Source organism: Lygodium microphyllum, chromosome 23, assembly GCF_053477565.2.
Source record: "Lygodium microphyllum isolate KBCC chromosome 23, Lygodium_microphyllum_v1.1.10, whole genome shotgun sequence".
In the NCBI taxonomy this organism is placed as follows: domain Eukaryota; kingdom Viridiplantae; phylum Streptophyta; class Polypodiopsida; order Schizaeales; family Lygodiaceae; genus Lygodium; species Lygodium microphyllum.
Genome location: NC_141157.1, coordinates 72619055 through 72641264, shown reverse-complemented (window position 1 = coordinate 72641264; position 22210 = coordinate 72619055). Strand labels below are relative to the sequence as shown.

General features: G+C 42.1%; 1 protein-coding gene across 2 annotated transcripts; it reads left to right on the top strand.

Annotated features, from left to right (window-relative positions):
• Positions 1-2015: 2015 nt before the first annotated feature.
• LOC148016328 (uncharacterized) lies at positions 2016-9672 on the top strand. Of its 2 annotated transcripts, none has more exons than XM_087663982.1 (3): positions 2016-2842; positions 3375-7587; positions 8227-9672. In XM_087663982.1, the coding sequence occupies exon 3, from the start codon at positions 8478-8480 to the stop codon at positions 9444-9446; it is 969 nt and encodes a 322-aa protein (XP_087520108.1). In that variant the 5' UTR covers positions 2016-2842; positions 3375-7587; positions 8227-8477; the 3' UTR covers positions 9447-9672. The 2 variants fall into 2 exon arrangements, with proteins under 2 accessions (XP_087520108.1, XP_087520107.1); XM_087663981.1 differs by having other exon boundaries at positions 7738-9672.
• Positions 9673-22210: the final 12538 nt, after the last annotated feature.

Below are 22210 nucleotides of genomic sequence, written 5' to 3'. Positions count from 1 at the left end.
GGGTACTATAATGGTCTTCTAATCCTATAGATGATGCCTTGCTAACATCCTTGTTGGTCATAGCTCAAAAAATTTCAATCAGTCATGCACATCCTTCAAGAATGCTTCATTCTCCATTGTGCTAATCTTAGTAAGCAATATGCCTTAAGGTTCTAGGTCAAGTTTCTTCTAGCCTTAAAGAATCCTTCCTACTCCATTGTGCTAATTTTAGTAAGCAATATGCCTTAAGGTTCTAGATCAAGTTTCTTATGGCCTTGGTTTGCTGTTGTTCTTGGGGTTTTAATGCCTTGCCCTACGATCTTGATGGGTCTCAAGAACTCCTTCTAACAATTATAACTCTTTTTTCAATTGAAAACTTAACCACAACTTCTGCTCACCCAAGCTTTTGTATATTTTTGCAAGCAATGCAATTTGTGTAGAACAATTATTTGGAGTGTTCTTGTGCTCAACCAAGATTTTTGCTCTTTCCCAAACAAGTGTGCTATTGATGCAACAATCAATGTAGCAAGGCTCATTGGCAAGGTTTTTCTTCAATGTTATCAAGTTTTTATTTTTATTAGAAATATATCCATGTTGACAGGTTGTCACATTGACAGGTTTTTCTTCAATGTTATCAAGTTTTTATTTTTATTAGAAATATATCCATGTTGACAGGTTGTCACATTGACAAATGCTTTAATGTTGATGGCCCTCATTGACAAGTTTGTGTCAACAACCCATGTTAACAAGTTTCAACATCGATGCATTTCTAACAATTGACCGATCTCTAATGTTGAGGAGTTTCTCACTATATTGACAAATTTTCCCTATTGTCAAGTCTACACCATCGATGAGATTCTCACTATTGATGAGTTCTTGTCATTGATAAGTTTCTTTGTGTTGACAAGTTCGACCAACAAGTTTCAACATTGATGAGTTTTGTATTGGTGTTGAAAAGTTTTGGTTTTGTGTTGATGTTGATGAACTTTGCGTTGATGAGTTTTGAGTTGATAAGTTTCCCCCTGTTGATGGGTTTTCCTTTGTCGATGAGTTTTGAGTTGATAAGGTTCCCCCTGTTGATGGGTTTTCCTTTGTCGACAAGTTGGTGTTGATACCTTGATGTTGACATAGGGTGTCAACAAGTTTTGCCCCTTGTTGACAAGTTTCTTGTGCAAATGGGTTTGTTCTCGTTGACAAGTTTCTAATTTGCTGACAAGTTTGTTGATCAAATTTCCCCTCGCCAATGAGTTTCTAATAGTTGATGAGTTCCTTGTTAGTCGACAAGTTTTTTCCTTGTCAATGAGTTTTTATATTAGTGAGTTTCTACCAGTTGACGAGTTTTGAAGGGACAAGTGGCTAATAGCTAACAGGTTAGTCACAAGGGAACCTTGTCAATATTTGAATGCACACATGCAACCCCAAAAAGGACAATTTCACAACAAACTTTTGCCACAATAGATTTAGTTGCAACTAATTCAGTTTGATGCCCCACTCCTTCCTCACAATTCATGCATGCTTCCAATTTACTTATAATTTTTCATTTTAGCACATTAATAGAAAATTGGTAATTGACAGGTCATACCCTTGTTGGTAGCTTAGAGGTGGTGGCTCTTAGCAATGGATCCGCTCTTTTGGAATGGTAGCCTTGTAAGTGGTGGTAATTCCCTCTGATGTCGATTGGTCATTGGTTCTTGGCGGCAGGTTGGTAGTGGGCTATGGTTGTGTGGGTGGTGGATTTGGTTGGGAGAAAGGGTGGTGACGTATATGGTGGTATGGCCAAGGGTCGGAGGAGTAAGAGATGGCGCAAGTTATGGAGGTAGGGAGGAGGCGGGTTTGGTGTGTATGGTGGCAGGTTCGGTATGTATGATGGCAGGTAGGGGACACGGGTTAGGTGTGTATGGTGGTGGGTTTGATGGCAGGGAGGGTTGCGTGGTTTGTTCACCCGGCATGGTCGCATGGTGTGGTGGAGAGGAGGGTCACATGGTTTTGTGTGGTGGAGAGCAGAGTGTGTGGTTATGTGGTGAAGAGATGAAGGCAGATGGGGGGGTCTGGTAGGCGGCAAAGATGGGCCGAGGAAGGCTGCATGCACCAAGGGAAAGTGGAGAAGGCTACAAATGAGGATGGACAGGAAGCAGAGGTAGGTCACGGAGCCAAGAAGCGAAGATGAGGCAGATGGCGAGAAGGCGGAGAGGAGATGGATGGTGAGAAGGAGGGTCAAAGGCGGCAATCGAGGCACTGTGGACGATGACCAGGGCTATGGGGTGTTGTAGGTGGCGGTTGCATGGTCAGGATGGCTGGCCGTAGGATGGTTGGTGACCGTGGAGACGAGGGCTGCAAATAGCCAGGTGACGGAGCTTGTAGGTAGGCGGGGAGAAGGAGGGCGCAGGGAAGGTCGAAAGAGATTGTAGCATTGTGTGATCGTGAAGGCGATGACAAGATGGGAGTAGCGGGCTGTTGCAGTAGTGGTAAAAGCCAAAGGGATGTCGAGACGGGGTCGGTTGGGCTAGCCGCTGTGGAGGGCGTGCAAGGCAGTGATGGAGGTGGAGAGGGTAAGAGGAGTCTGATGGCACTACACAGGTGGGGCAAGGTGAAGCCAGAGACGCCATAGCTGGTGACAAGGATGAGACCAGGTGGGGGAGGCACTATGCTGGCCGCAACCGGAGGGGCAGGATGGGAGTCGAGGAACCTACCTGCGGACCAGGGAGAGGAGGCAAACGAGGTGGCAGTGATGGGCGGGGATGCAACATGGCATTGTATTGTGCGATGATAGGACGATGCTACTGCAGTCAGAAGGAAGAAGACGACGACAAGACGCGGGGAGGAAGGGGTGATATCCTTACGCTTCCTCCCCTCAAAAACACATGTAGCTCTCTCTCTCTCTCTCCTTTTTTTTCACTCTTCTTAAATCTGAATAAACTGAACCCCCCTCCCCCTCTCTACTCTACATCTATAGCTGTTTTTTTTTCTTTACCACATTGCAATCATAAATGGTTGGCATCGTTGCCCCATGTTACACGTGCATTGCACCTTGCTTGCTACCTTGCATCCATGGTTGCTTGCCATGACGAATGGTTGTAGGTGAATAGAGAAGAAGAAGAGAGAGGGGAGCTTCACACATGTATCCCTCATCCCCTCACACTCTTAATCTCACACTCTCTTGTGCTCATATGCACTCAACACAATGAAATGAGAAGTAGATAGGCAAGAAGGGAGAAAGCTTCTCTCCTTATCCCTTACTTTCTCACACTTCCTCACTCTCTTCCTCTCTTCCACGCTCTCACAAGAACCACAAAAGAAGATAAGAGCAAAGTGCCACACATGAATAGCTTTTACATTAGCTCTCATTCTTTTTATATATAGTTTTATGGACTGACTTGGGGTTTTTTTTTTAATAGTGTGTACAATTTGCATAGGAGCGAGCTTGGATCTTATTTCCCAAAGCAACATCTTATGGACTCACTTGGGTATTTAAAAAAACAGTATGTACAATTTGCATGGGAACAAGCTTGGAACCCATTTTCCAAAGCAACATCTTTGACATAATGCAAAAACTTTTTTCGCTCGTGTTACATACTCAAGAGGGTTAACAGTTAAGGACGAGTGGATGGCCACATTAAGACACTAATTGGTTGAGGGTTATAATTTGGTTGAATGACCTTAAAATGAAAGAGACATACTCATGTTCCTCGTGCCTTGCAGACTCTTTCTAGCACTTGGGACTACTAACCCCCTTATTCTAAGAAAAATAGGCTTCTTCTCTCTAGTGAGTATTTATAATTCTTTCAACTCGCTTTATAGTGCTCATTAGACTCTTCTAATCAGAGTCATGAGATCACTCTATCCAATTCATATTGATGTCTAGTTGCCTTTCATTCTATGTATTGGAACTAAGGTTAAGACTATCACAATATTATAGAAGACTCCTAACAAATCCAACCCTTATCATGATTTAGAACAAACACACCAAAATTCTCTTATTGCTCTAACTAACCATGCATCCCTCTAGCTTTCCCAAGAAAGAAAGAACACAAGACTAGCTTTAAGATGTAGCGAAATCAACTATTTTACCTTCTTACCCTCCTCTTGCCATCGCTCCTTTGCATTCATAACTGAATACATCAATGAGTCAAGAAGTTAATAAAGAAGAATAAGGTAAGCAAAAAGATGACACAGATCTTTATCTTCCCTCAGTTCCTCGCTCAACAAACCTCTCACTTACTCTCGGTCACTCTCAACAATGGAGGCAAGATGATAGAATGAATAGAAGAAAATAATAGAAAGCATCAATAGTTGCACTGATAGAGCTTCCGCACCATGGATGCACCAAAGGGTAAATACAAATGAAACCTCCCATCCTTATATAGACCAAGATTAGGGTTAGGGTTAGGTCACTTCTCTAGGGTGGTACTCATTTACGTTTTAGGGTTTGTATCCCTTTTGTATTTTAGGACTTGTGCCCCTCTTGTGTGTTAGGGTTTCCCCAACTGCGAATTAGTATAGGCTCCAAGCATTGGCACGCAATGGTATATTGTTTGCTATGAGTGGTACTTTGGTAGTTTTATTCTAAGAGAAAACCATTATTGCCATTTTTCTATGCTTTTTGGGATTTTGATAGGGTTGGTTGTTATGACACTTGTATATTTAGAAATGGTTTTGCCTTCATGCTTGGAAACCTATGCATATTGTGGTTCTACAAGTAGTCATTCTTCCAATTTCTAGTTGTGACACTGAGTCACAACTACAGTGGAGTGTGTTTTGGCTCAGACTTCTTTTGGCTATTTTGGATGTTGGACAACCTTCTACCGCCGCCATTTTCATTAACAATTGAAACACATTGATAGATGCATGGAATCAAGTGTTTCATGCTTGCACTAAGCATATTGAGGTGCATCATTTTTATGTTAAGGAGACTCTTTACAAGAGAGATTAGCTTGGCCTATGTGTCAAGACATGACAATTGTGTAGATCTCTCCAAAGGCTTTGCCTCATGAGAAGTTCAAAGCTATTTGTAAACCTCAGGCGTACACTCTTGAGTGCATTAATCATAGTGCAATGGGCTTGGCACTTCCCTAAACATGAGTGTTAGCTTTTATTTGTTGCACTAATCTTACGGGGGTTTGTTATCGTGTTTTGATAGTGATGCATGCGATTGTGGGGACAAATTTTTCCATTAATAGGAGATTTTTTCCCCCTTGAGTTTGTATACATGTCCATTTACTCCAGGGTAAACTTAGTCTTTTAAATCTTTTACATTAGTAATTCTCAATACACTTGTGTTGTGTGCTCCCAAGCTTCTTCTCTAAGTCATGTGTGTGCAATCTAACAACCCTAAATCCAATAGTGGTGAGCATTTCAATAAGGTTCTAGGCATTGGTGGAAGTTTTGAATGGCAAATTCTCTAATTAGCAAAGATACTCCATAGATTCGGATGTGATTGCATATTACTTATTCCTCATCTTCTTAGCTTTATCCATAAAGTTGATAGAAGTTGTTTTTATTCCCATTAGCCTATAATAGAATTTTCCAAGTAATCTAGATCACACCATGAAAGTTTACTATATTCCCATCATTCTTGACACACCAAAGATAAATTCCTCTAATCCAATTCTAGACCAAGGGGAGGGGGATGCTAGAGGCTTTCTTGGAGAGTAACTCTTTATATCTTAGAAGGATGCAAATAGCATATCAAGCCATCAAGGAAGCTAAAAGCATATTTATTATCCTCAAAGCCAAGACACATTTAAGGAAGTTTGAGTTGTGTGAGTCAATGAAGTTGAAGTTCATAGTATGTGAACAATGGATTTAACTTAAACTCTGACAAATTTGGGACTTGGCTTGGTTGATAGAATACCCTTTAAAAATGGGGGTTCTCCATTAACTTTCTGAAGTTAGCAATACATGGCATTTTGAGATTCATTCCTCTTCAAATTCACTCTCCTTCTCGATGCTCTCTCTCTCTCTCTCTCTCTCTCTCTCTCTCTCTCTCTCATGTGATTAGGTGCTCTAGAAAACTTCAACTTGCACGGGGATGCTTCGCTTGCATACTTAGAGTTGCACACACAAGTCAAGGGACTTACACATAGCTCTATCCTAGTTAATGAAGGTGAGAGAGGGTTTCTAGTTGTAGGCCACATTCAAGACAAACTCTTATATTGATACCCAACTACAAGGCTCTTGCAAATTTAGAAGTCTTTAATACACCATGCACAAGAGGACCGTGCATAATTGATGAGTGAGATGATAGATGTTGGTGCACAGATCGGATACCGTAAGCGCGCATAGTGAGCGTCAGAAGGTCCCCAAGAACAAAAGAACTTTACTTTTTGCACAAAACTCAAGGTAGAAAGCATGCACGACATGAACAAGAGACCAATTGGGTGCAATCTCCCCCCCATGCCTTGTGTGAGCCCTGGTAATCAAAGTTTACGGAATCCGCCGTATAATATGCCTCCTGGCATCAGATGCGCATGAGTCAATGTTCAACTACACATGGGGCTATAAGATAAGAGTAGTGAACATGACTTTTAATGGGTATGTGTTTGCTTTTGAACTTCGATTGTGTGACAATTTGCAAATAGCGAGGTATTTTTTCTTCCTAACCACACATTAACACATTTCACCTCAAAGTGCATGCCGCATAACATTATTCTTACTATGTGAGTCATTACAGATCTATTCCCTCATGTGTGTGGGCTATGAGTAAGATGAGCTAGAGTAAACAAAAGACTTTGTGTGTGTTGTTGATAGACTCCACATATGAGGTATAAAGATGAGACTCCACAATTGATGAGAAGGTTAAGGCACGCATGTGGATCCATGAGTCAAAGGACATGGCAAAGTTTCACTTTGGCCTAGCTAAACACATGATCTCCCCATGCTAATTGGGGAGACTCTAGTTTAACTAGGAGATGTTTGCCACATCAGCAAAGGTCTTAATCTCTTTCCTTTTTGGGACGGTCGGTCACCGGTGTCTCATGTGAGAGGCCTATGAAGATCTTTCAAGCACAGAACATTTAAACACGCGCAAGTGCGATGATGCGTGAATGGGGACTAGGTGAGAGTTTATAAGAGAGGGGCAGGTGGGGTCCATTCACATGCCTCTCGTCTGGGCTTCCAAGAAGGCCTTTAAAAGGATGGCAGGTGGAGATGGAGGTGGGGCGCCATAAATGGTCACCCACTAAGCAGGAAAGATTTAGAGAGGAGGAAGAAGAAACAACAAAGAAGAAGAGGATAAGTAATATTTAATACTTCAATATATTTTAATTTAATGAGTTAATAACAAAAGAGGAAAATCAAGCAACTAGAAATAAAGAAAAAACAAAATTTGTTATGGTCTCTCGACTCCTACTATTCTAGGCTATGGCGGCATGCCTCTTCTCCGCCCCCTCTTCTGCTGCTGTGTCTAGGGTCCCCTCTGCACTATCCATCTTTTTCTCGGTGCATTCCCCCTTCTCTTGCTTGCAGATCCCGCGACCGTTCCCTACTTCTCCCGACCTTCCTCTCGCTGCTGCTGCTGCTTCTGTCCTTTCGAAACGGCGTTGTACGTCTCCTTCTTCTGCGCGGAAGCTGCTTACCGGCCCTGCCATGGCTCCTCCGTCCTCCCTCCAGGTGATCATTCCTTTCTCTTCTCGACCTCCTTTCTGATGCTTTTTGGTCTCGACGCGAGCGAATCTGAGCTCCGCCTTACCAGCATTGTTGATATTCGCATTTTGCTGATTGTTACGTATCCTCCCCCCCCCCCCAAAAAGCTGCTTACAGGCCCTGCCATGGCTCTTCCGTCCTCCCTCCAGGTGATCATTCCTTTCTCTTCTCGACCTCCTTTCTGATGCTTTTTGGTCTTGACGCGAGCGAATCTGAGCTCCGTCTTACCAGCATTGTTGATACTCGCATTTTGCTGATTGTTACGCATTCTCCTCTCTTCCCCTCCCCCCTCCCCCCTCCCCCCTCCCTCTTGCGTTTTTGCTTCTGCAAGCGAATAGCTTCAGTGATTTTCGTCCCGTGTCTCTGATCCGATCTTTAGCCTTTTCCTGTCTGCGGTTAGGCTTTCTGCCTCAGCGATTAGGTTTCCTTTGCTTCGCTGATTCCCCTTGCTGTGAGTGAAATCTATGGCGTCCAAGGCCTTTATTCGCTCTTGAACTCAAGGTGTCTCCCAGCCACGAAGATCCGCTCTGTTTTGCTATCATGGCCTGTGGAATTTCGGCAACTGTCATCAGCCCGTGACAAATCTTCCATTCCGCGACATTGCAGATCAAAATGTGGTACAGCCGTGCTATTTCTTATCGTGAAGCCCTCCACGATCAGTTGGCTTCTCTTCAACCACGTCGCTGGATGTTACATTTTCGGCAGTGACATGTCTCCAAGCTATTAGATGGATTTTTATTACGAGTCCTTTGATCAGGTTGGGAGTCCCGCTACCTGCGGATAAAGTTTGGCATTGACAATCTTCACTTCGATGGTTTGATCATCTGGTTTATGAACTCCCAAGTCTGAGCCTCACTATGCCAGACGTTCTTCCTTCCTGTTTTGGAGATCATGGATCTCATCCATCCGAACGATCTGCACAGAACCTGGTCACCTGTCTATACAGAACTAAATTTGCAGGAGAACAGCGGCTCATCTCCATCACGTGGTGCAAAAGTCTCATTGGACAGGGCCTCAGTGTCAGTGTAGACTACCCTGCTTGTCAGCTTACTTGTAATGTGGATATGAAACCATGGCTCTTTTGGAAGAAACAGGGATCCAAGACACTTCTTTTGGAAGACAAGAGGATAGAGGTCTGCTGGGACCTAACGTCTGCCAAGTATGCTTGTGGTCCAGAGCCGCAGGAGGGTTTTTATGTTGCCATTGTCTGTGATCATGAGCTTGTGCTTCTTCTAGGGGACATGCATAGGGAAGCTTTGAAGAAAGTGCAGGTTGGACCATCAAGGGTGGAAGCAGCCCTGCTTTCAAGGAAGGAACATGTGTTTGGGAAGCAGTTGTACACCACAAGGGCTCAGTTTTTGGAGAGTGGTAGGACACATGACATTGCCATAGAATGCCACACAGGAAATGAAAGGGATCCACGGCTATATGTCAGGGTTGACAAACAACTGGTGGTCCAAGTGAAAAGACTTATGTGGAAATTTCGTGGCAACCAAACCATACTTATTGATGACGTTCCGATAGAGGTGTTCTGGGATGTTCACAACTGGTTTTTCAACTCTAGTGATGGCCATGCTGTTTTCATGTTCCAGACATGCTTGGCGAATGAAAAGCCATGGTTAAGAGAATTTGGGATTGCCTCATCTGATGTCCTACAGAATCATAGTTCTAACAGTTTAAAGCATCCAGGTAAAAAGCATGTGTATCCAGACGGTTCTTGTACATCTGTGCTGCAGTGGCCCACCAGCCACAGTTTTAAGGATAAGGAACCTTGCCATAGTGTGGCTGGTTTTTCTTTGCTGCTGTATGCATGGAGAAATGAGTAGTTCAAGTTTTCTTGCCTGGAGAGGCATTATTACGTGAGTTGTATATATACCTGGGTTTGTTGCCCCATGTTTGGTTCTCCACAGTAAAATATCATTGTTGAAGCTTTATCAGCTTCCTTAATACGTAGAAGCTCTCTCTCTCTCGTTGAATTGTGCATGAACTGTTACTCATTGCTCCAAACCCAGTATTTCTATATGCAAGGGCAGTTTTTTAAGGACACGTTGAACTCAATAAAATTTCTCCTGAGCTACTTGTCGACTTTAGTGCCAGCACTGAAATCTTAGTGGTCTGATATGTGCTATTGTGCTTTTTTTGTCAAAAGGTGTTGGTACCTCTTGGTAGAAGTTGTTCTGTATGTGTGAATCACAGTCGTTTTTTTGGATGTTGGAGCATGTGATTGCACCAGATGCTGTTGATAACTCATGGCCAGATATTTGTGTGGGTTTTTGGCTTGCTGATACCAGCTGAGTGAGACTTTGTTAGATGTTGAATGTCTGTATCTTAGGTACACAACCTTGAAGCGCTCTGCATGTTCACCCCCAGGCCCTTTACTTGGCGGAGCCAGTGCTGGTAGGTGGTGTGGGGTGTTACCTACTTCCTGTCTTTTTGCATCAGTGCTATTACTTCTGGTTGGATCAGTGAACATCTGTGTGGGCATCAAGCCCTGTGTGTACCTCAAGTAGGCAGGGCATGGACATATATATTGTTCCTTTGTCTCCACCCACCTGCATTTGGCATATCTGGAATATTTTGCAACTCCAGAATGTCTTCTTGCCTTGTCTCGAAGTTCTGCCTTGGCTCTCTCTTTTGCGAGCTAAAACCACTTGAATTGGAGAAGCGAAGTTACCATTCCTGGTATCCAAGAGTAATCTCGCTCAAAATTAGGAATTAGTTACAGGATTGATCTTTGAAAGTGAAATCACTTGTATTAACAGAGCATAATATAGACGCCAAAACGTACACTAGTCGTAGGCATGTCAAATGTTCAAGTGCATATCGCATTTGTACACAATGGAAATGACATGTAGCCCATAGTTGACATAAAAGGAATAAAAATGACTCAGGATCCAAGTAGAAACTTGGCATTTTTCCAAGGAGAATAGAAGACAACTCGATTCATGCTTGACATGGACCTAGCTAAAAAGAGTTGAGGCACAACCGTAAAAGATACCATAGTCCAATGTGGCCTTGAGATATCGCAAGGTATGTCTCATTGTCCAAAAGAGGCTTATGATCCACCTCAAAAAATGGACTCTCCAAGCTAACTATTTATTCACAATCTAGCATTTTGATAGTAGTGAAGATCAAACTTTCCATCTTCTTGTATATTGTGGGATCCTTTCATATCTCACCTACATGAGCACTTAACTTCACATGTTGATCCAATGGCATTGAGATCATCCTACAATCAATCATACCATGTTTTGTTAACATTTCTAAGATATATTGCCTTTGTGGGAGCCATGTTCCCTTAGATGTTTTTATAACCTCAATGCCAAGAAAGCAACCTTAGTTTTTCCAAATCTTTCATGTCAATTTTTTGTTGGAGAAGACTCTTCACATGTTCCATTTCTTACACATTGTCACCCCTGACAATCAAATCATCCATATACAAGGTAATCACAATAATGCCCCTATCACTTTGACACTTATAAAGTGGATGATTTACATTTCTAACATGAAAACCAATAGAGAAGATATTTTGCTATATTGTCATGCCATGCTCTCAATGCTTGTTTTAGCCCATGTAAGGCTTTGTGTAGCTTACACACATAATCGTGGTGAACCATGCTTTCAAAACCTTGCAGCTTTTCCATGTATACTTCTTCTTGCAACTCAATATGTAAGAATATATATTTTTAGATCTTTGTTGTAGCCACTACAACGACAACTCTTACAGTTAGGCTTTACATGCTGCACATGAAGATGCTATGTAAGCATAATGCATCTTTATAAAGCCATTGTATGTCAATCTATAAACTTGATATCTTAATTTTTTTTATCTTCTTGGCTAAGGTACACTAGATAGCATCTCACTTGTTCTTGCATGTGGTATGCATACTTCCTAGCACTATGCTTAGAGTAACACGAGGTATCCCAAACTCATCATCCATAGACTCATCCTCTGAACTCACCCATAGGTTTCTTTCCCTGTGCTAGTTTTGCTATCTTTTGTACGCTCCTCAGCCTGCTGCTCTATGGGCTATAAGTTCCAGTGCTTTCTTCATGGTCTTGGGGACTAGATATGTCCTCAATATGTTGATTTCTTCGATTGTTTTATGTAAGTTTCTTCCCATAACCATCATCATCATTGCTCTCACAAGCATCCATCTCAACTATAGCTCTAGATCCATATCATGAGTCGTATTCCTTGAACCTTATATCCCTTCTTATGTAGACCTCTCTAGTGATAGGATCATAGCATTTATAACTATTTTTCTCATTTGGATAACTAAGGAAAATGCATTTGACAACTTTCGGTTCCATTTTTCTCCTCAAATAATCACGGACATGAACATAGCATACACAACCAACCCTTGAAATATGCAACTGTAGATTTTCTTTCGTACATATTCTCCTACGTTGACATGTGATGAGTGAATGATGTACAAGTCCTCTTCATAATATGGATTGTAGTATGTACTATCTTAGCCTCACAAGTCAAAGATATATGCATTTGGTTCATCATAGCTCTTGCAACTTCAGGAATGATATTGTTCTTTCTTTCTACAATACCATTCCGTTGTGGTGTATATTTGCATGTAACTCTTAATCCCATGATCTTTTAGATAGTTAGAAAACTCATTTGACATGTATTCACCTCCATTATCCGATCTCAAGCACTTTATATAGCTTTTAAATTGCTTTTCTATCATAGCTTTGAATTCCAAAAACTTTTTAAAAGTCTTGCTTTTATGTTGCAAGAAATAAAACCTTCTCATCCTAGTGAAATCATCAATAAAAGTAATGTGAAACTTGCATCTCCCACTCAAGGAAACATTTTGTCATGGATCCCATATATTTGAATATATCATTTCCAAAGGATGTGTTAATTCTTTTCCTCTTTGGAAATGGGAGTTTAGACTACTTGCCAAACTGACATGCCTTATATACATGATCATACTTGACATAGTCAAACTATGGGAGACTATGAACAGCTTGTCTAAACTATATTTGTTTTAGCCTTTGCAAGGTAACATGCCATGCTCAATTTTTCTATGCTATAACTCAAAATCCTTGTCTTTTCCATGTCCAGACTCTACATACATAGAACTTTGTATGATAGGAGGAGTACATGCATCCAATGCAAACAACATGTATATTTTTATTAGGAGCAATCAACTTACCTGGTTTTTCATTTCTATACTCTTCAATGAAGCAATCATATTTATTGAACCTTTACTTGCAACCCTTGATCATCCATTAAAGCCAAATTCTTAGTGATAGTAGGCATATACAAAACATCTCCAATCTTATTCTCTATTCTATCTCTAGTCTATCTCTAGTCACCAAAGGAACATTGCTAATGTGAGTTATCTTATGCAAGGTATCATCTCTTGTAGCTGTATACTCCTCACTTTGCATTTGTTACTCTCTATCAAACCATTTTGCATGATATGTCATATGGTTTGTAGCTCTTGAATCCAAAAACTAATCATCCTCTCTAAGGGGATATATCATGCTACCAAGTACATACTCCGTAGCAAAAAGATATCCTATAGGTGATAAATCACCTCTAGAACCATAGGTTCTGCCTCCATAACTACATGCATAATGATCATACTGTGTTCTTCCACAACCTCTAGACATACCATTATGCTCATGGTAGCATAATGCAAGGTATCATCTCTTGTAGCTGTATACTCCTCACTTTGCATTTGTTACTCTCTATCAAACCATTTTGCATGATATGTCATATGGTTTGTAGCTCTTGAATCCAAAAACTAATCATCCTCTCTAAGGGGATATATCATGCTACCAAGTACATACTCCGTAGCAAAAAGATATCCTATAGGTGATAAATCACCTCTAGAACCATAGCTTCTGCCTCCATAACTACATGCATAATGATAATACTGTGTTCTTCCACAACCTCTAGACATACCATTATGCTCATGGTAGCATTCTTTCTCAAAATAGCCAAACTATCCATAGTAATGATAAGCACCATCTCTATAAGAACTAGACCATCCTCTACCTCTGGAAAAGGATCTTTCCTTGCCTTTATGCATAAAGTCTCCACAACCAAAATAACATTTTTCCTACTGTTAGATGCGTTAAGACCCAACTTCATTTTTTCTGTTAGGCATAGAGCCACCTCTCATAGAAATAAAAGTATCAAGGGACGTGTATGTAGGGCCAAATGCATTCAAGGTAGCAGGAACCAAGTGATAATCATCCACAAGTGCATTTATCGAAGCAAGTTCTTTTGTAATTTGCTTTATATATGCAACGTAATCACTAATGCTTCAATTTTCACACCATACACCATGCAATCTCTGCTTTAACTATATCTTCCTTGCCTTTGTGCAAATGCTATACATTTTCTCTCCCAAGCATCTTTACATGTGCTAGCCTTCTTGATGTGTAGAATCAATGAGTTTAAAATGTATATAGATATCTAGTGTAAAATCTTCCTATTTGATATGTCCAGTCATTGTACGCATTCTTAGAAAGTTCATGGCATGCATATTCACCTATTATGAGGTCCCATAGACCTCTTCCCATCAAAAAATTATCGATGTAATAGGACCACACACTATAGTTATCTTCTGTTAACTTCTCACTAATAATTTGAGTAATTTGTGTAGTTTCTGACATTATGCCTATTGTAATTTTAGAAAAACAAGCAATATGCAGTGTGCCGAATCACTATTCAAGTACGTAAACAAGTTTGAGTATCAATTGCTCAAATTTGAGACAAAAAAGTATTAAAAATACCAAAGAATATATATATATATATATATATATATATATATATAAAAGTTCCAATGATATAGTTATCATATACGTGTCCAACTATTGTTAAATAAATCATACATTATGCCCATATGCTATACATTAATTGTCTAGCAAGAAACGCTAAAAATGGGGTTCAAATGGTGCCTATGCGACCCAAAAAAATCAAAATATGAGCCAATAATTGACAATTCTCATTGATATTTTTTACAAAGTTTAATGCCAAGAATGACATCCAAGAGCTCAAACCACAAAAATTTTAAGGAAAATTTTTGGATAATTTTTATCTTCAAGTTGCTACCTAAAAGTTGCATAGAAATATACCTTTTAATCCTTGAAAAAAACTAGCTCTTTTCCACTGTAGTGTGAACACAAAAATTGTAAACCAATTCAGCAAGATAACTAGTTTAAATGGTGCCAATGTGAAAGTAGTTTTGTAGATAACTAGGTCAAGTCTTCTTCTAGTGTGAATATGATACGAACTAGTTCAATGCCTCCATAGTGTGAAAAGGGATAAGTGGGGAAGGACCCAGGGGGGAGGGGGGGTTTAATTAGCCTTTGTTAAAAGAAGCTAATTGTATGCTAGCTGTGCCATTTTGAAATGGTGATAATCATGCCGAGTCTCATACATGGATTCATGGCAATGAATCTAGCAAAGATATCCTCTTGTCCTTCACAATTAGATTCATGAGCTTAAGCTCAATGAGCATCAACAATCAATTACTAAAAAAATCTTCTCTTTCTCTTTGTCATGGATAAATCCCTTGCTTCTAGAATAAGCAAGGCATGTGCTTTGATTCACAATTTGCCCGAGTGCTTTCGGGCACAAGCAAGCCCCCTACTTAAGCAAGCTACGAGCTTAAGCAACCCTTGCTTTAGAAACATCCAATACATGAACCTATTAGAGACCAAAAGCAACTAAACCATTGTTGTAATCCATCGTTTGTAGTCTCCAATGGCTTTCCAAATGCATTCAAAGCGAGCACAATGTTCCAAATCTGAGCTACAATGACTCTTCGAATCTGTGTACCTATTTTGAGTTAATTAGATGAGGATTTGTACTTGATTTAATGACAAACAATAAGCTTTGAATTTGAAGTAGACCTTGATTCATCATGCTACTCAATTTGATTCTTGACTCCTACACTCCTACTCTAATACCAATTGAAAGGAATCAATTTAGATGTGCAATGGAAAGGAGATGGCATAAGATATGGAGGCTCAATCCATCTTCGTCTTTATCTTCATTCTACTCTTCTCACAATGCACGCATAATGAGTATCTCCCAAAGTGGGTAGATACTTTGACTTTAGGACACTTTACATACAGTATCTTTCTCTCTCTCTTTCTTTCTGCTTCTTGTTGTGTTTGTGTTTCTCTTCCATTGGGCACTCTCACATGATATTATCACCTAAGTGAGGGCATAGTTTGGAGATTTATTGCAAAAGAACAAGTTTTTATCATAAAGGAGTAGCCTAGATTTCCGAAACATAGATTTTCAGCTTGTGTTTACTGCATTTACTGCCCAAATAGTTCTCGTTTGCACCCCCATGCAGCTAAGCAACAATCTACAGAGACCAACTCATGCAACTTTTTTGCATCAGCTAGCCCTAGCTTTTGCATTTTGCTCAAAACACAAATTTGCATTTTTGCAAGTGTTTCCTTCCTGGTATAGGTGATAATGCTTCCTTCCTGATATAGGTGACAACATTTTGCTGCAAGCGACTACTTCATGAGCCTTAGCGATAGCTTCCTACTATAGGTGATAGTTTCTTGTGTAGGTGATAGCCTCTTGGTGGTAGAGGAAATAGTTATTTCTCTATCCAATGAAGATTTCGGGGAGATTGCAAGTTCGAAGATGTCTTATTACGAGTTTAGTATTCCCCATCCAATGGAGGATCCCACCATTGGGATCATGCAGCCTTATGGGATTGCCTCAACTCTAGAGCCCGATCTTTCCTCATTTTCCCACCGGATTACTCTCGAAAAGAAATTATTGATGATTCTCCTTCCATGAACAATCATATGAACAAGTTGGATGACATCAAGGTTGAGCTTGCATCCCTTGGAAGGATGATCTCTTTAGAGGATATGACTATGATTGTTTTGACTCAGTTGCCATCTCCCCAGTTTGATGTCTTCTACAATAGCCTTCTTACATCGAGGACCTATGAGAAGCTGCTATGGGAGGAGCATACCCCCCTTGTTTTGGAGTATGATGAGTGTGTCACAAAGGTAGCCAGTGGATCCACCTCCATCAAAGTTTTTGTTGCAGGTTTGGGAGAAGGAAAGAAGAAGAAAGGGAAGTCAAAGGCTAAAAGATAGGAGAGTTCTTTAGGTTCTGACTCTGACTTGGAGTAGCCTAAATCCCCATACTGTGGGAAGGGGACACATCCAGAGAAGAAATATTGGAAGAAGTACCCTCACCTTTGTTTGGGAGCGAAGGATGGAGCTAAAACATCCAAGACTTCTATCTCTACTCTAATGGTTATCCATGAGTTAATGTTTCTTCGTATTGTTGACTTGGAGGAGCCTTCTTCAGTGGTTGCCTCATCTTTGGAGAGGCCTGGCTGGTTGATAGTGGAGCTTCTAGTCATATGGCTCCACGACGTGATTTTTTATAGGATTTATGCCCTTTTGAGGATTTTGTCATTGTTGATGACTGTAGAGGTGAGCACAAGCTCGACCACCAAGACCCACGGACCACTTTTTGTTCAAGTGTTTCAAGTGAGCACTAATGGCTACCTCTTACATAGCTAACACGCTATCCCTCTCTACGAGTGTAGTGAGCTTACCTTGATGCCCAATTGAGTTGCTTCCTCTCTCAAGCACTCCGATAGCTCCACGATTCGTGATGCAAGCTCAAGCATCCTCAAGCCTCTTCCTCCAAGCTCCATCCTCCATAGCCATGCATGAGACAACAGAAGAGAAGAGGAGAGAAGAAGGAGAGAGGAGAAGGTGAAGAGCTTCACTTCCAAGATCCCTCACTCTCACAATCTCACTCCCTCACACTCCCTCCCTTAAGCACTCACGAGCAAGCAAGAGAAGAGAAGGAGAGAAGAAGAAGAGTCCACTTTGCAACACACCAAAGAATGAGCTCTCATTCACTTTTTGAACTTTATATAGAAAGTCATAAATCCCTTTTGGGCGGTCATCCCCTTATCCCCTTTTTTACATGGCCGCCGATGGTCGTGGCCTAGGCCCTTTTTCCTATTGTCCTCCTATCTTCTTAACTTCCTTTCTATCGCCCATCTACCTTTACAATTTGCACAAGTGAGAGCCTGATGCTCTTAAAATAAATCACGGTGTGCCTTGTGCTCTTTTACAAAAGTATTGACTTGCGCATTTTCTTGTGCACCTTTCTCCTTGATTTAGGATTTTTTTGTACTTCTTGTGTTTTCATATTTATCTTGGCGCACCTTCGTCTTCCATTCCACTTTTGCCTTGGCCTTGTCTTTGGCTTTAGATTTTCTAGATTTTCCACCTTGTTGTCTGAGGGTTAACATTACCCCCCTCCTAGCTGAGTGTGAGTCCTATGGCACTTACTGAGTTGGATAGTGTTGTTAGGGAGGCCAAGTGGCTTTTTGAGTTTGTATACAAGCCATGTTGAAGGGTGTGTTGGAGGGATTTATAGAACTGGAAGGCCCTTAAGTTGTGAATGAGCCATGGTGTTGGAGGGATTTTTGGACCTTTGGAGGGATTTATGGAACTTGAAAGGCCCTTGTACTAGCCCTGGTGGAAGGTGTGTTGGAGGGATTTATGCCTTTGAAATTGAAGATAAAGTTGGACGGATCCATTGGTTGCCTCTCCATGGTTGCCTTTTCCAGTAATGTTCGAAATGAGCTTCTTCATTCACTTTTTGACTGGCCTGTTGTGTTTGCCCCTTGCTTTGTTATGCATGCATGGCGACATGTCACATAATATGGGGAATACATTGCATGGATAATGGGGTCTCTAGAGTTGGTGGTGTGAGCCCTTGTTTGTACCTGGAAAGAGAAGAAGGTGCACTACCTGGGGGTGTGTTTGCCTTGCCATGGAGTGCGGTGCCAGTGCTTGTGAGACTGGGAGATGGGTACACCCTTGGACAAGCCCTCGGTGTGTCTCACACTTGAGGACCCAGTTTGTGCATAGGGGAGGGTAGTGCATGTAGCTTAGGGTGATAGGTCTTAACCATAGGCGAGTGTTATATCCCTAGGTGTGCCCTAAGCATGAAGTGGGGGATCAAAATGAGGCTAGGGGATTAGGGACAGAGCCGGTCGATCGGGGCCACCGGGTGTACCTAACTTGAGAACCCCTAGGTGCAGTGACAGTGATCGATGTGCAGCTTGTATTTTTTGTTGTTTTTTTTTTGAATAAGCAACTTCTTGAATTTGGAATAGTACAAGATGACAGATTCATTTTTTGAGTTCGTGGGTGTGGGATGGGGAAGTTGGGGGCTTTAATGATTTGTTAAGGAAGTGCCTACTTAGCATATACCCTTTTTGGCCTATTATAACGTGGAGAGGTGTGGTGGACAAGAATGGATGGCTACATTTGGTAAATTGGTTGGCATTCATGTCCTCAAGAAGGGCCATGCCAAAGGATGGGAGTAAAGCAGTGCGCAACATTAGCCGAGTCATGACGCACCCATCTATTCCCGCAATAATGTCAAAAAAGAGCGGCGGAAGATGGTACTCTGCCGGTACGGGGGCTTGCTTGAGGAGAGTCCTAAGTATTCTAATATAGTTACATGTTGTTACAAAGGCGAGGTCTGGGCAAGAGGAGAATTCCATTAGGAAATGGGCCATGGAGTCCCATAGATCTTGTTCTGAGAAGGTGAGTGCCTCCTCTGGTTTTGTGGCATTGACATTGTAGATCCTCAGGAAGTTGTATTGGCCATGGATGTCAAGGTCAAAATCTACTCTCACCCTTCGAGGATATGGTAGATAGGTTGGGTCGTTCTATTCAAAGGGTAGGGAGTCACAAAATGACATACATGTGTCCACATTGCCGTTCCAAACTCTTCTCCTCCACTTAGGTTGGGATTCATAGCCTTTCACTGTGTGGGGTACCTCCTCAACCTTGTTTTCCCAGTAATCTGGGGACTCTGTCCCCCAAGCTGTTGGATTTTTCTCTCTTTCAGTGAGCTATCCTTCACCAAGCCTTTTTCCCATGGTGATTACCTCCGTTACTACTTTGATGGATAGTACTTTGCTCAACCCCTTTGGATATTGGAAGGTGAAGTTGAAGGGTTGGCGACGATTTTTCCATTGCTCCCACACCGACAACTCTGTATTCCAGTTCATGGGTAAGCAGTCTCTTTCTAGTGGGATGGGTGGCTGTGGAACTACAGTGGTTGTACTTGAGCTCTTTTGCGTGCTTGATCTAACATTCTGGCCCTCTTCTTTTTTTCTTTTGCCTTCCTTTCCGCTGTGGCATCTTGTTCTTGAGGGGGCTCTGGTTGCAGTGAGGGGGGTAGTGGGATCCACTCTTCATCTTGTTGCTTTCCTTCATGGCTTGACCCTACCCCTGCCTCCTAGGGTTGTCGTTCTTGAAGTTCCAGGGTGTCAATCTCCTCTGGTGTCAAGCCTGCTCCTAACCGTTTCTCTTCTTGATCTTGATTGATCGGGTTGAGGCTTGCATCCTGGACTTGGGAGCACAGCCCTTTTTTGATCGCCTTTTGGGCTATTTCTAGTTTCCTTTTAAGCACATCAACTGCCTCCTCCTCCTTAGAGAGTGTGACATCTAAGATTGTGATGAGGAAGGCATGTTGTTGGATTTCGAGGCTAGCTTGAGCGGTGCCTGTCCTGCCTTCTGCTAATATTCGGCCTCTCTTTGCAAGGGCCAAGTGGCTTGCTAGATCCTTCACTTGATTCTCGCTCTTGGCTTCCCATTTCCTTGCCTTCTTTTCCATTTCTTCTAGGCCCTCGCTTTGCCTTTGTGACAGAGCCACTATCACTGGCTCCTACCTTTTCCATTTTTGTACAAGGTCCTCTTTTTCTTCTATTAGGCACCCCATCTTCTCCTCTAGTGTTGCTCATTCTTCCATTTGTCATTGCATTCCACATTCTACTTGTTCTCTCTCTTTTTTGCATTCTTCTTGCTCTTGTGCTCTCTCTGCTTCCAGCACGGCGAGCTCTTCCATGCCCTCTTGAAGTTTTCTCATATGTGCTTCGAGCTCCGCTTGCTGTAGAACCAGGAGCTTGTATTCCCTTTGCATTGCGACCAACTCCTAGTTCTTTTCCTCCAGTATTTTTCGCCACTTTTCTTCGTCATCTTCCTTGGCCCTTACCTCTGCTTTCAGTGCATGGATTTCTTTGTGTTGTAAGGCCACTTGGCAGGTCTTTTCTAGCTAGGAGGCACTTGCAATTTTCCTTTTCGTTTCCAGTGTCGCCACTGCCGCTCTCTTCTCCTCCTTTGCCCTTTCCAACTGAGCGTAGAGCTCCCTGGCATGCTCGTCCTGGCCTGCAGCCGCGGATCCATGGTGATAGCATCTACCTTTGATCGCTTGGGTCCCTATTGAGATTCGGCGTCTGCAGTAGCCAATATTTTCACTTGTGTAGCTGGGGTTCTTACACTGGAGGTGGGCATTGGGTCCCTATTGAGATTCGGCATCTGCAGTAGCCAATATTTACACTTGTGTAGCCGGGGTTTTTGCACTAGATGTGGGCATTGGGGTATGTGCCTTATTGACTAAGAATTGCACCCATGCCATGAGGTTCTGGCGTCCATTGTGGCTGGGGTGCTTGGTGTTGCTATGATGGTTGGGATAGTGGGTAAGAGGATAGGTGGGGCTGAGTGGAGAGTGGCTTTTCCCTTTCCTTCTGGGACGGGTGGAGGTAAGTCTTTTTCCGCTTGGGCATTGGTTCCCGGCTTGTCATGCCTAGGCGGGCTCATTGCTACTAGTTCCTCCTACCTGCACTGTTATTCAATGGACATGTGCATAGCTTGTGCTAGGTCCTCCTCTTCTTTCCTTCTCAACTCCTCTTCTTGTTTTGCAGCTTTTTTGACTCAACCTTGGCTTTAAGTAGATATGCTTTCTCTTTTTTCTTCTTCTCTTCCACTTGCTTCTTCTTTGTTGCCTTCTTTTTAGGCGTCTTCGCCTTCCATTTGTTGGATTGAGCTTCTTGCTCTCCCTCTTCTTCACTAATCATCCTCTCATTTGATGGTTCTTTGTCATGACAAGGAGGTGACTTCTCAAGCATTTCATCTAATCCCTCTTCTCTATCTTGTGCCTCTTTTATAGCCTCTCGGCGGATAAGGGCAGTCAAGACTCTTCCATACCCTATGAATGTAGCCTTAGCTGAGTGCTTCTTCCTGTCAGCTCCCTTTGATGCTGGGGATTCTCCACCCACCGGTCTACTTCCAAGGTCAAGTATCTTGGTTGATTGGTCTATGGTTTTCCTAACATAGCCGTTCCAATCCACTTCATGCAATGAATGAGTCACGATGCTCTCCAGCACGGGCACGCTGATCTTATGTATGAGAAAATTGTACCTTAGGCTGGAGAAAAGGGTGTGGATCACCTTTGCTTACAATCTGATTTTCACATCAGGAATGTCTTGGATACTTATGCCATCGTGTGTTAAGACGCTTTCCTTCTTCATCCCCAACATGGCATAGATGTCTCTTTGTGCCTTTTCTCCACCTTTGGTTCCAATCCAAATGCCTTTTCCACCAAGGTCTTGTTGAGACATGCACCTGCTTGGTTCCTTTCCTACCTGCCAAGGACATTATCCCACTCTCCTAATCAGGGTCATAAGTCCTCAGAAATTCCACACAGTGTGGTTAGGCTCCTGTCCCAGGCTCTTGTTTGAAATTTTGG

What these genes read in the sequence shown, in the direction of transcription:
- LOC148016328 (XM_087663982.1), top strand. Translation starts at nt 8,478, where the DNA reads ATGCCAGACGTTCTTCCTTCCTGTTTTGGAGATCATGGATCTCATCCA.